This window comes from Acomys russatus, chromosome 12 (assembly GCF_903995435.1).
Source record: "Acomys russatus chromosome 12, mAcoRus1.1, whole genome shotgun sequence".
Classification (NCBI taxonomy): Eukaryota; Metazoa; Chordata; class Mammalia; order Rodentia; family Muridae; genus Acomys; species Acomys russatus.
Genome location: NC_067148.1, coordinates 26,357,916 through 26,370,159, shown reverse-complemented (window position 1 = coordinate 26,370,159; position 12,244 = coordinate 26,357,916). Strand labels below are relative to the sequence as shown.

The 12,244-nt window shown below is 55.3% G+C and overlaps 2 protein-coding genes across 2 annotated transcripts; one reads left to right on the top strand and one right to left on the bottom strand.

Moving 5' to 3' along the window:
• Nucleotides 1-182: 182 nt before the first annotated feature.
• Nucleotides 183-5,415, bottom strand: Chpf (chondroitin polymerizing factor). Its single transcript, XM_051154026.1, has 4 exons — nucleotides 4,760-5,415; nucleotides 3,215-3,788; nucleotides 2,379-2,558; nucleotides 183-1,866 (listed from the first exon to the last, which is right to left on the bottom strand). Exons 1-4 carry the CDS (start codon nucleotides 5,071-5,073, stop codon nucleotides 610-612), a joined length of 2,325 nt encoding a protein of 774 aa, XP_051009983.1. The 5' UTR covers nucleotides 5,074-5,415; the 3' UTR covers nucleotides 183-609.
• A 116-nt stretch (nucleotides 5,416-5,531) lies between these two features.
• Tmem198 (transmembrane protein 198) lies at nucleotides 5,532-11,623 on the top strand. Its single transcript, XM_051154027.1, has 5 exons — nucleotides 5,532-5,872; nucleotides 6,180-6,384; nucleotides 8,612-9,187; nucleotides 10,451-10,653; nucleotides 10,958-11,623. Exons 2-5 carry the CDS (start codon nucleotides 6,219-6,221, stop codon nucleotides 11,093-11,095), a joined length of 1,083 nt encoding a protein of 360 aa, XP_051009984.1. The 5' UTR covers nucleotides 5,532-5,872; nucleotides 6,180-6,218; the 3' UTR covers nucleotides 11,096-11,623.
• The last annotated feature ends 621 nt before the right edge of the window (nucleotides 11,624-12,244 follow it).

The following is a 12,244-nucleotide window of genomic DNA, read 5'->3' as shown; positions in this document are numbered from 1 at the left end:
GGGGGGTGGGGGTGAGGGGAGAAGAAGGGGGCACGGGGGAGTGCCAGCCCACATGCACTTGCTGGGCTGGGCATCTATGACTTGTTCCCCGTAAAAGAAAATGGAAGGCTCCCACAGATACAGGGCTCCTCCATCCTTAGAGTTGGTTCTCCCTACTCTCAGGCTATCTTCCCAAAACTCTGAATTACCAGTCTTCACTCATTAGTCCACACTTAGCCAGTTTATTAAAGCCAGGGTTTCACTGAGGATCCAGAAAGGAAAAGGTGGTAGATACCATACCCCTCCTTTCTCAGCTCCTTCCTCCAGCAACTCATCTACAGCCCAGCCCCCAGGACAAGCCCCCTGGAACCACGGCTGGCGTTAGGCATAAATACACAGAGGCCACAGCCTGAATCAGCAGCGTCAAAGGGGCGGGGAGACTGAACAAGAAAGGATGGCTCTAGGGCACCTCTCTCAGGGTTTGTCCTGAGCCCGCAGGCCCACACTGCAAAAGACAAGGGACCAGTGGGCTGCCCTAGGGTCTGAGGCTACAGCCAACCCTGTCCAGCGAGGCTGGCATGTGGCTCCAGGTCATTAGGAAAGAGTGAGGACAGGTTGGGTGGGGGGGGCTTAGGTGCTGTTGCCCTGTTCCTGCTCAAAGAGCAGCATGGCTAGCTGGGTGCGGGAGCCGAGGCCCTCGAGTACGCTCTGGCGGCAGCGGTGGTAAAGGTCCTCGCTGAGCCGTGCACTACACGGCTGGGCCCGGTAGCGCTGCAGCAGGGCCGGTTCCACTGCCCTCAGCACATGCAGGCTGGAGAAGCGCAGAAACAACTCGTACACATCCAGGCTCTCCAGCAGCTCCTCCTCCTGCTCTGAGGCAGCCACTAGCCGCCCACGGGCCGCCACGTAGTCGGAGTTATAGAAGCACGCCTCGTTGGCGGCCTGGCGATCAAAGTGGCCAGTGTCTCTGCCCAGTTCCGGTGGTCCAGGGCCCTGAGGTGGAGCCACGGCGGGGTGGAAGGCCTGGAAGTGCATAGGAAAGAAGGCCTGCCAGCCAGAGATGGCATGCATGCGGCAGCGGTTCAGGAAGTCGGGTGTGAGCACTGTGTCTGGCCCGGCCAGCAGGAACAGAGTGTCTAACGGGTGCTTCTTGGAGAGCAGATCCATGAGGCGCAGTGGAGACGGTGCGGCCGTTTGCACACTGAGCCAGGGCACCCGGGCACCAGGGAAACGCCGCTCTAGCTCTGCCACGTGGGCCTTGACAGGTGCGAAGACATCTGCGTGGGCTGCCCGCTGGGCCTGGCGCGGCTCATACAGTAGCAGCAGGGTCAAGGCTGCTGCATCACCGGGCTCCAGCACGGCAGTGGCAAAGGCTTCCAGGAAGCCGGGAGCCAGGTCCCGCTCAGCTGCAGCCAGAGGCAGTAGCACGGTGAGTCTAGAAGCCTCAGTGACATAGGGCACAGGCAAGATCTCCACTCGGCTCAGGGGCCGGAGGAGCTGCACCCTGCGGGTAAGGGGCCAGCGGCCACCCTGGGGCGTCAGTGCTTCCAGCTGCAAGTCCAGCGTGTACTCCATGCCTCGGGCTGGATCAAAACGCCGGTAGCCGTTCACCAGCTGCTGCTTCTGGAGACGCAAGGCTGGCTGGTAACGACGGTTGAGCTCCTCCAAGGCTGTCCCCAGGACGTCAGCCACGTCAGCCTGGTCAGCCCCACGCAGCGGGCAGCGGGGCGAGCCATCAGCACAGGAGAATACATACTGTTCTGTGAAGTAGTCCCAGCGCAGAACCTCAAAGCGTGAGGCGGGGCGAGATGGTGCTGGAATGCCCACTGGCCAGGCAGAAGCCCGCTCCCCATCAGCAGCCAGTCTGCTGGTGTTCTGGATCTCCCACTGGGCCAGAAAAAAAAATAGATCATGAGCAAAGCAGGGGGCCACATAGTCAGTGTGGCTTCTAGAGGCTGTGTGGGCAGCCCATAGTAATCAGGGAGGACCTGTAGTTTACTGCAAACCCCCGCTCACCCAAGGCCCCACACAGTCTCTCCACAGATTGAGGCAGCTTTAAAGTTAAAAGGGAAGATTCCACAGAGGCCAAAGACTGGGTTTGCTCTGTGATTTTAGCAATGAATTTTTGTTCCCTGAGATCTCTCAGAACCTGCTCCCCGTCTCCCTCAGACTCCCCAACTCTAGAGCCCTTGCTGTACCTACAATTCTTTTTTTTTTTTTTTAAGATTTATTACATATACAGTACTCTGCCTGCATGTACACTTGCACACCAGAAGAGGGCACCAGATCTCACGATAGATTGTTATGAGCCACCATGTGGTTGCTAGGAATTGAACTCAGGACCTCTGGAAGAGCAGACGGTGCTCTTAACCGCTGAGCCATCTCTCCAGCCCCCATACCTGCAATTCTTGAATCTCCTGGTATGTCCGGTCCAGCTCAGCTCGGGCAAAAGCTTTGTGCAGCTGGTACATGTGCACAGGGTCACGCACAGGGTGGGCTGTCAAGGTGTTGCGGAAACGGGGGTCCCCCTCCTGCACAGGTTCCCCAGGGCTCAGCTCCAGATAGCTGTAGTGTACTCCCTGAGGAGAAGAAGGGGAGCATCCATAATGGGAATGACAGAACTGTCTTTCAGCCGTCTCTTAGCCGGTGTCTCATCTTCTAACTCTGGAACCGGTTATGCAGAGTTCTGTAGGTTTTAAGTCTATTTGACCAGCTGATGTTGTGCAACCCTGGTCAAGTCCCTGTGAGGGCATCTGTGAAAGCTGTCTCAGGGGTGTCCACAGAGCTAAATAAAATACCTAACATTGACTATGTACTATGTGCAAGGATCTCTTAATTTTCCCTAATCCCTATACAGCCCTGCCTAATAATTGTTTCCATCAGTAAGCACGAGGCTACTGAAGCTCAGATCTAGTAATTTACCTAGGGCCACTGGGATTTTTAAAAAATGATAGATTAGCCGGGCGTGGTGGCGCATGCCTTTAATCCCAGCACTCGGGAGGCAGAGGCAGGCGGATCGCTGTGAGTTCGAGGCCAGCCTGGTCTACAAAGTGAGTCCAGGATGGCCAAGGCTACACAGAGAAACCCTGTCTCGAAAAACCAAAAACCAAAAAAAAAAAAAAAAAAAGATAGATTACCACGGAAACCCAGGCCTGTATCTCCACTACCCGATACCTCTCCTGGGAAGTATGCAAGCTCTGAGAGGAGCCACTAATGGGGAGGCTTATCTTCTTACCTCATGGTCCCCAGTACAGCCCACGCCTGTGGCATCGAGGATGCACCGACCCAACCACTCATCTGGGCGAGCACTGACGATGTCATTGCGGCAGCTTTCCAGGTGGGGGCGCAGTTGCTGTAGTAGTGTACGAGACAGTAACACTCCAAAGCCCCCGTGGCAGTAGCGGCCTGGGGTGGTCTCTCCACCGATGAAGTCCTGCGGTCGGCCAAGATAGAGATGGGTTGATGAAGCAAGGCTGAGGTGGCCAGCTAGGCGGTCCAGTCCATGGGCCTCAGTGTAGGTGGCATCAGGCACTAGGAAAAACCAGTCAAAGTCATCGCCGTGTTGTTCCAGCAGGTGGCGCAGCGCCAGGTGCAGGTGTCCGATGGGCCGCTCTTCGCCCAGTGTCACCACGGCCATGCCTGATGGTGTCCGGCGGCCCCTCGCACCGGTCAGGAACACTACATGCTCCAGTCGGTGTCCCAGAGTTCGGTTCACAGCCACGCCCAGTGTAGGCAACGTGGCCTGTGAGGTCAGCACTGCCACCAGTAGCCTCTGCCTGATGCCCAGCTCCGTGCTGATATACCGAGTTCTGGGAAAAGATAGTTATGAACAAAATAGCACACAGGCTTCGCTTGTTTTCTCTTCTCTGGGCCTGCTTTGAAGCCACGAACAGGGTAAGAATAACACCTCTCCCAGGAGACGTGAGAATTTACTTGAAATACTGGTCTTACAGAATGTTTTGCATTCAGGACATAGCAATTCCCACGCAGATAGGAGAGAGAAATACATTAGATCTAACGCCAGATTTCGCCACATAGGAATTGTGTCCTGGAACATATTACTTAATTTGAGCCATCTGTGAAATGGGACTGGTTGTATTTAAACAGTACAATGTTTGGCACACTGTCCATATACTTCCTGCTACATGACTATGCTGTCATCCCCCCAGAATGTCCTACGATGTGTAGGCATATATAGCACAGTGGTGCAGACAGTGTCTTTCGGAGAGGGGCAAACTAAGACTCACCTTCCTAAGGTAGAAGGTAAGTTGTACAACTGGAATTCACTATTACTTAGAAGAAATTACTTCAATTCGTGGGCAGACATCAATGTGCTGAGTACATTCCTCCCTCTCCCATCTCATCCCAACGTGGCCCTTGAAACCCATCTAGGAATGAAATACAGGTAAATTCCAGCCCCCTGCTTTTTCTTTCGCCCTCTTTGTACACTTAGCCTCCTTAACACTAATTTCTCTAATCCTAAACAGACCAGCTAGGGGCTAAGGGGGTCTTTGGGGGAACTATTGGGTGGAGCCGGTTTAGTTCAGCTCAGATCCGGACAGGATCCAGAAAAAGCTTCAAACTGGCCCTCTGTCTCCCTGGAAAGCAGGGTCATAGGAAGTAATCGAGGCCCAAGGACTTCCTGGCTGGCCGGCCCCCCTTCCTTCCGGAGCCTGACCCGGCCTCTAGCGGCCTCCCCAGCGCGCGCGTCCTGGATGGGGCCTGGGGGTGGGGGTGGGGGTGGGGAGTGGGGGTTAGGGCAGACGGAGCAGATCAGTACCTGACGGCCTTCTTGGCGGCCTGGCCGGGCTGTGCGGGATGATAGGGCAAGACACGAGGCTCCCAGCTCTCACCGGTGCCTGCGCCCGCCCCGGGCCTCTCGCGCTCCGCTCCCGGCTGCACCGAGTTGGGCCGGCGCGCCGCGTTGGTGTTGCCGCGCGGCGGTAGCTCAGAGTCTCCGGTTTGGGGCGGCCCGGGGCCGCAAGGCTCCTCCACCCAGGTGACGCTGAGCAGGCTCAGGGTGAAGCCCAGAGAGATGCCCACAGCCACGGGCCCCGCGGGCCGCAGCAACGACAGCAGCAGCGACGCCCGCATGGCGTCCCGACAGCGGGGCCCCCGGCCCCCGCGCAGCCCAAGGAGGCTCCGAGGGGGCGGGACCGGGGAGGGGGCGGATCCGGACGACCCGGGCCCAGCAGGCGGTCCCGCTCCCTCCCCGCCGAACGGAGTCAGCAGCTCAAGCCGGAATCCCCGCGCCGCTCTGCTACCCTTCCTGCAGCACACCGCGGCCCGGCCTCCTAGGCAGCTGCTGTCCGACGTGTCACTGCGAGGGTCCCGCCCCCGAGGTGGGGTCTCAGCCGTCAGCTACCGGAGAAGGAGATGGGGGAGGAGGTTAAAGGGAAAGGACCCCCGGAAGTGCCCCCTCCTCAGCGCCGGAGAGGCAGACGCCGGGGGCGGAGTCCCCTGCCTCCCTCGTCGTGGTTGGTGCATCCCGGGTGACGTCAGAAGCATCCCGCCCCTGCCTGGATGGTGCACCCCGAGTGACGTCAGGAGCAGAGGCCGGAGCTGTCCATCAGCACCAAAGGCCGCCGGCGGGCTCGGGGCATGGGGCCGCGGCTCCAGGGCAGCCCGAGCTCCTGCTCCTGCTCCTGCTCTTTTCCCTTTCCTGGCCCGGGTCCGAGCTCCCGGGCTGTGGGGCTGCAGTGCCAGGAGGTATTGGAGGTGGAGCGGCAACGCCGTCGCACAGAGACCCGTCTCTCCGGCCCAGCAGCCCCCTTCTCACGGCGGACTTTGCCCGGACCCCAGTCAGTCCGAGCCTCTGGCGTCCCACAAGCCCGGCTCCTCCGGCCCCTGCACAGCCTCCTTTGCTCAGAAGCTCAGGTCACCTCCAGCCCAGGTAGATCTTGGACAATTCCAAATTGAGCCTTTCACAGATGGTGCTCGGGGCTGCCTCTTTTTGCCAGCAGCACCCTCCCTCCCCTCGTCTGGCCTCACCTAGTCCCTCTTTTAAGTCCATCCCAGCCGCCTTTAGCCAGGCACTTGTTTCCCTTTGTCTTTGCTCCCCGTTCCAGAGACGCTTCTAGAGCTACCAGATGTGGGCATCATTCCTTTGTCCACTGTGCCCTTGCTGAATTCCCCCACACGCACTGTTATTCTGGTGGAGACCCGCGACTGACTCTTGACCCCAATTTCCTCCCTGTCAGGTTGACCTGGGAGGGGGACGCTCTTCCATTCCCAGCACTATGCCGGGTACTATGGAAACTCTGCGGTTCCAGCTGTTGCCCCCGGAGCCGGATGATGCCTTCTGGGGTGCACCTTGTGAACAGCCTCTGGAACGCAGGTATCAGGCACTGCCGGCTCTCGTCTGCATCATGTGCTGTTTGTTTGGAGTCGTCTACTGCTTCTTTGGTGAGATTCCCCCCTCATCCCTCACCTGTGCCCCTCCACTGTTTCCTTGAGGTTCTTTTTCTGGTGTCTCCGAAATCATTTCCAGCCCAGCCCACCCCTCTGGCGATATCTTTCTCTTGGTGATCTCAGAGATATTTGTTGATAATTGGCTCTAGATTTTACAGACAACAGGTTTTAAATTAGACTCTTTGAGTTTGAGCCTGGCTCTATATGTTAGCCGCTGTGATGTAATAGGCACATTAACCTGTCTGAATCTCAGCTTTCTTGCCTGGACAAAGGCAATGATGTTTGTCTTATATAGACAAAAATTAGTAGATACTCAAAGAATAGTGGCTACTGTAGTGAAAATATGTTTGGATCACTAGGCTAATCAGACACTAAAAAAAGTCTCTTAGCACTGGTGATTAAACATGGTACCTTAAACAGGGCATATTGTGTGGTGGGGGCGGGACCTGGAAAATTCACACTTGTGATACATATTAGAGTGGGCTGGATGGTAGTCATACACATGGAGATCGCCTACAAGGCAGATTCCCATAAGGATGGTTATTGTGAAGAGTTGTATGGGGGAGGGCGTGGTATGCCTGTAATCTCAGCATTCAGGAAAGCGAACGGAAGCTTGTGGCCAGCATGGATTACATAGTGCAGTGGGGGAGTGGGGTGGGCGAGCAGTAACTGCAGGAGTTCAGTTGAACAGGTGAGTATGGGTCTATTTGAACAGCTCTCAAGGTCTTGTCCCAAGGCTACCTTCTCTAGAGAAAAATTTCTCATTTTCACAAAGGTATCATATGGGCTAGTGACAACTTAGAGTAAATGCCCAGTGGCTTCTTCAGAAAGTTACAGAACTTCACAATGGAGACTGCCTTCTATAAGTAGAGACCCAAAGGAAACCTCTAAGAAGATTATAAGTTATCAGAACCAGTTTGGGCAAAAAAGGCTGGCATGGTTTGCCAGAAGTGTGTTAGAATAGTTGGGAATATAGGGTGTGGACCACCATATGGTCTTTTTCTTTTACATCTTGCACAGTGGGCAGGAGAAATGCTCCACACAAGGGTTTAGGACATGTGCTGGGTCTCCAAAGATCCCCACCCTGTCTGCTTTGTGTACCTACTTCCTCTGCCTCATGCTCTGGAGAGCCAATCCTTACCCCCAGCTGCCATGTCATTTTACCTATCTTAGATGCCCCTACCATGGCATTCGGAGCCTTTTCCTAAACTCTGCTCCTCTTTGACTCCAGAACCACCTGGGTCTGATACCCCCATTCTGAGACCCAAGTCTCCCTTTTCTCTGTATTAGCTTTCTCTTTGGCTCTCCCTGCCTCTCTGTGACTCCCAAGTCTTACTTCCGCCTTCCCAGCCACTCAGGGTCTACACGCTCTTTGTCTTTCAAGGACTGCTAGTGACTGTAAAGTCCCTATGACCCCCTCTTCTCCACCTACTCCTCCTGGACTTCCTGCAACCCCGTGTAGATCCTAGTAGCCTCCCACTGGTTCTCTTTGATTCTACATGGCGGTTCACAGAGGCAGGCAGATCTCTGTGAGTTCGAGGCCAGCCGGGTCTACAAAGCGAGTCCAGGACAGCCAGTGCTACACAGATAAATCCTGACTTCAAAAACAAAACAAAACCAAAATAAATAAATAAATAAATAAAAATCTTAAATGATTCTACTTTTGTTCACTCCCTTGATCTGCAAAGACCTCATCTCCCCTGAACCCAGCTCTGTCCTCTCTGTCACCTTCCAGCAGTTCTTTATCTCTAAAGCCCTGTGACTATACAAGGGTATTCCTTCTGAGTCTATGTGACCCCACCCATATTGATATGCTTTTTTCCCTCCTGACCTCCAGATTCCTCATCTCTGAGTAGTCCTCAGAGGCTCTAGCAATGCAATTGCTGACTCCCTTGTGACTCCAGTGACCTCTCTGAACCCTATGATTCTAAAGACCCTACTGCCCTATGACTGGTTTACCCAACTCCAGTAATTCTCAGCTGTGACCCTCAAAGGCTTTTAGATCACTATCTCAATAATTACATGTCTTCCCAGTGATTCCAAAGCAAGTATCTACATGATCCCTCTTGACCTCTAGCTCCACTATTGAGCCCTCACGACCTCTAATTCTCTTATTTTAGCACCCATGTCTCTGATCCCCTGTGCCTCCATGTCCCCGACCCCTCTGACTTCTAGCTGGGTGACCTCACTCTGGCCCCTCACCGGTCCTGTTCCCCTCCAGGTTACCGCTGCTTCAAGGCAGTACTCTTCCTCACTGGGTTGCTGTTTGGCTCAGTGGTCATCTTCCTGCTGTGCTACCGAGAGCGCGTTCTGGAGACGCAGCTGAGTGCTGGGGCAAGCGCAGGCATAGCGCTAGGCATTGGGCTGCTCTGCGGGCTGGTAGCCATGCTGGTGCGCAGTGTGGGCCTCTTCCTGGTGGGCTTGCTGCTCGGCCTGCTGCTCGCTGCCGCCGCCCTACTGGGCTCTGCGCCCTATTACCAGCCCAGCTCCGTGTGGGGCCCACTGGGGCTGCTGCTGGGAGGCGGCCTGCTCTGTGCCCTGCTCACGCTGCGCTGGCCCCGCCTACTCACCACCCTTGCCACTGCTGTGACGGGCGCTGCCCTCATCGCCACTGCTGCAGACTATTTTGCTGAACTGCTACTGCTCGGGCGTTACGTGGTGGAGCGACTGCGGGCTGCGCCGGTGCCTCCTCTCTGCTGGCGGAGCTGGGCCCTGCTGGCACTCTGGCCTCTACTTAGCCTGATGGGCGTTCTGGTGCAGTGGAGGGTGACAACCGAAAGGGACTCCCACACAGAAGGTGAGAGGTCACATGCTGGGGTGGGCATGGGAAGAAGGGTCGGACAAAGATGGGTGGGGCAACTGAGGGCTTGCTGAGAAGGAACAGAACTATACACACCAAAATGAGAAGACCATGATGGGTTAGAGAGTTGACTTGGTCAGAGTCTAGGAGAAGAAGACTAAGTAACAATATTCACGCCACAAGAACACGTGGGGGCACTGGCTCTAAGTCAAGCCCACTCCAGGACCTGGGGTACGATAGCAGAGATGAAAGGAAAGAAGGAGACAGAGGATATAGCTCAGTGGTAGCTTGCTTGCCCAACATGCACTGGGCTCTGTTTGAATCCAGGACCACAAATAAACAGTACCAGAGAAGGCCCATGCCCTGAGAGGTGTGCATCAAGGGGCACTGAGAAACAGGTCACAGACAGGCAAACAAACAAACAAGTTCTTCTCCCTTGTGCAGAGTGGTGTGGAGAGATACAAGGTAGCTTCAAACAAACAGTAACTTTACGGAGTCTGCTGTAGTTAGGGTGGTCAAGGCTGCTCGGAGCAGCTGAGGTTCCTGAGATGGGCTGACATATGGACCCTCGGGGCTGAATTTTGTTAGAAGGACATTGAGAAGCCCATGGAGGGCCTAGAGTAGGGGAGAAAAGAGGGTGGGTTAATGTTTGGGAATGCATTAGAGCAGTGGCTCTCAACCTTCCGGATGATGTGACTCTAATAGAGTCCCCGTGTTGTGGTGACTGACCCCAGCCATAAGATTATTCTTGTTGCTACAAAAATAACTGTAATTTGCTACTGTTATGAGTTGTAAAGTAAATGTCTGTTTTCTGGTGGCCTTAGGCAACCCCTGTGAAAAAATTGTTTGACCACCCCAAACGGGTTGCCACCCACCCACAGATTGAGAACTGCAGTACTAAAGGGAGGCAAGTGGAGAAAGGAAACAGTGAAAAAGATGATGGGATGGTGGCTGGCCTAGGAGTTACCCAAGGCCCCTGAGGATTGGATAGCAACAGTTGGGGAGAAGGTATTGCACATACAGGCCTTTGCAAGAAAAGAAAAGAAAAAAAATAACCAACAACAACAACAACAAAAACAAACTGGGAAGTCCCATCTTGGAAGCAGGAAGTCAGGAAAGGAAGTAACAGGGTGGAAGTGAGGGGGGTCATGAGCAAGGGACTGTGGAAGCCTAAAGTCCCCTGGGAGCAGGGAGAGCGGACTCAGGGCTCAGTGAAGAGCTATGAGGGCCTGAGCTTCCTCTGTGCACATCCCTCTACAGTGGTCATCAGCAGGCAGCGAAGGCGGGTGCAGCTGATGCGGATCCGGCAGCAGGAAGAACGCAAAGAGAAGCGGAGGAAGAAGAGACCCCCTCGGGCTCCTCCCAGAGGTCCTCGGGCACCTCCAAGGCCTGGTCCCCCCGACCCTGCTTATAGACGCAGGCCAGTGCCCATCAAACGCTTCAATGGAGACGTCCTATCCCCGGTGAGGCCCCAGAACCTCTCCAGCTCCATGGTGGGAGGAGTGTGTAGACTGACCACGCAGGACTGAATCTTCTTGGGGGACCTGTATTTGTCCATCCATCAGAATCTCTATGCCTGGGCTCTGATGGATCCAGCTTTGTAGGTAGAGACAGGTGTCCCAAGTATGGACATTAAGCGCATATGGTATATGGTGGGTTTTGGGGCTGTGGACTCAGTTTGGGAATGCCGTAAGAGTGTCAGGCCTGAGTGGCACAGGGAGGGTTGGTTCTGCAGCAGGACTCACAGCTGTGCTTACGTCCTCACAGAGCTACATCCAGAGCTTCCGGGACCGGCAGACTGGGAGCTCTCTGAGCTCTTTCATGGCCTCACCCACAGACACGGACTATGAATACGGGTCTCGGGGACCACTGACAGCCTGCTCGGGACCCCCTGTACGGGTATAGTCCTGTTCCCACTGTCTAGACTCTGCAGTCACCAGCTCTGCCAGCTTGGAGAGTCCTGCCAGGCCACTACTGAGGCTGTCTGGCCCCGAGGCCTTTGGCTGTCACCCTTCCTTGAAGATCAGGGTCGGCCAGCCGCCAGAAGGGAGGCTGTGTCTCAGGCTAGGTAGGCCTGGCCTGAGGGAGAAGCTCCCGTCCAAGCTCCCTAGGGACTCGGGGTGTGAGCCCCACTGGGATGTGCTCAGGGTTGTGTGTTGCCCATACATGTGTGTGAAGGGGTAGGCTTGGAGGGAACACTGGGACCCTTGCCTTAGATTTCTGATTGGCAGGGCTTCTTCAGGGCCAGCCCCGCCCCTTGTCTGACTGCTGGGGTCCCATGGGCCACTCTCCTGCATGTCTGTGTGGAGGAGGCCTGCCTGCCTCCCCAATTGCTCTACCTTCCAACCAATCATCTAAGGGGTCTTGTCATTGTCCTCACCCTGGCCGCCTGGCCTCTGCAAAGCCACCACACCTGAAGGCAGTAGCAGGGGAAGGGGGTGGCGGGGTTCTGTTCTGGCTTGTGTTTGGGAGGGTGGAGGGAGAAGAGCTTAAGTGCACGGTGCATGTCTGGTGTCTGCCATGCCACCCTAGACACCTCATGCTTCTGTCTCCTCCCACGCCGTTTTACATCTTTTATAAATGTGCCAAACTATGTGGCCTCTGCCAGAAGTCTTCAGTAACTGGTACTTCCATCAAGTACATTGAAAACACTGCAGCTGCACAGCTGTGCCACTCACTGTAGGGACTGTAAGCATGGTCTGCCCTCCCGTGGCACGCAGACAGGCGTGGGCATGAACGGTAGCTTTTTGTTTTGTTTTGTTTTGGTTTTTTATTGTTTCCTGATACCCTGGCTTCTCCCTTCCCACCCTGCTGAGCATAAGTGGACACGCCTCCTTCCAAACTGTCCGAGGGCACCCGCTTGGTCTGTTTCTGTCCTCTAGTCACCTGTAAAGGAATGAGTGTGTGTGGGACTGGGGGAGGGGGGGAGGTGGGGAAAGTAAGGCTAAGCCAATCTCCTCCCCACCTCTGGCAGAGCCTGGATACCCACAAGGGAAGAGCTGGGTCCCACCCTTTCAGAGCTTTTGTCAAGGATGTCTGTGGGGCCAAGAAGGT

Excerpts from the sequence above, each read along its gene's own strand:
- Chpf (XM_051154026.1), bottom strand. The coding sequence starts at position 5,073 with ATGCGGGCGTCGCTGCTGCTGTCGTTGCTGCGGCCCGCGGGGCCCGTG. Across the intron at positions 3,789-4,759 it reads GCCGCCAAGAAGGCCGTCAG|AACTCGGTATATCAGCACGG; the intron begins GTACTGATCTGC and ends ATCTTTTCCCAG. Across the intron at positions 1,867-2,378 it reads AGGAGATTCAAGAATTGCAG|TGGGAGATCCAGAACACCAG; the intron begins GTATGGGGGCTG and ends TTTCTGGCCCAG.
- Tmem198 (XM_051154027.1), top strand. The coding sequence starts at position 6,219 with ATGCCGGGTACTATGGAAACTCTGCGGTTCCAGCTGTTGCCCCCGGAG. Across the intron at positions 6,385-8,611 it reads AGTCGTCTACTGCTTCTTTG|GTTACCGCTGCTTCAAGGCA; the intron begins GTGAGATTCCCC and ends GTTCCCCTCCAG. Across the intron at positions 9,188-10,450 it reads AAGGGACTCCCACACAGAAG|TGGTCATCAGCAGGCAGCGA; the intron begins GTGAGAGGTCAC and ends ATCCCTCTACAG.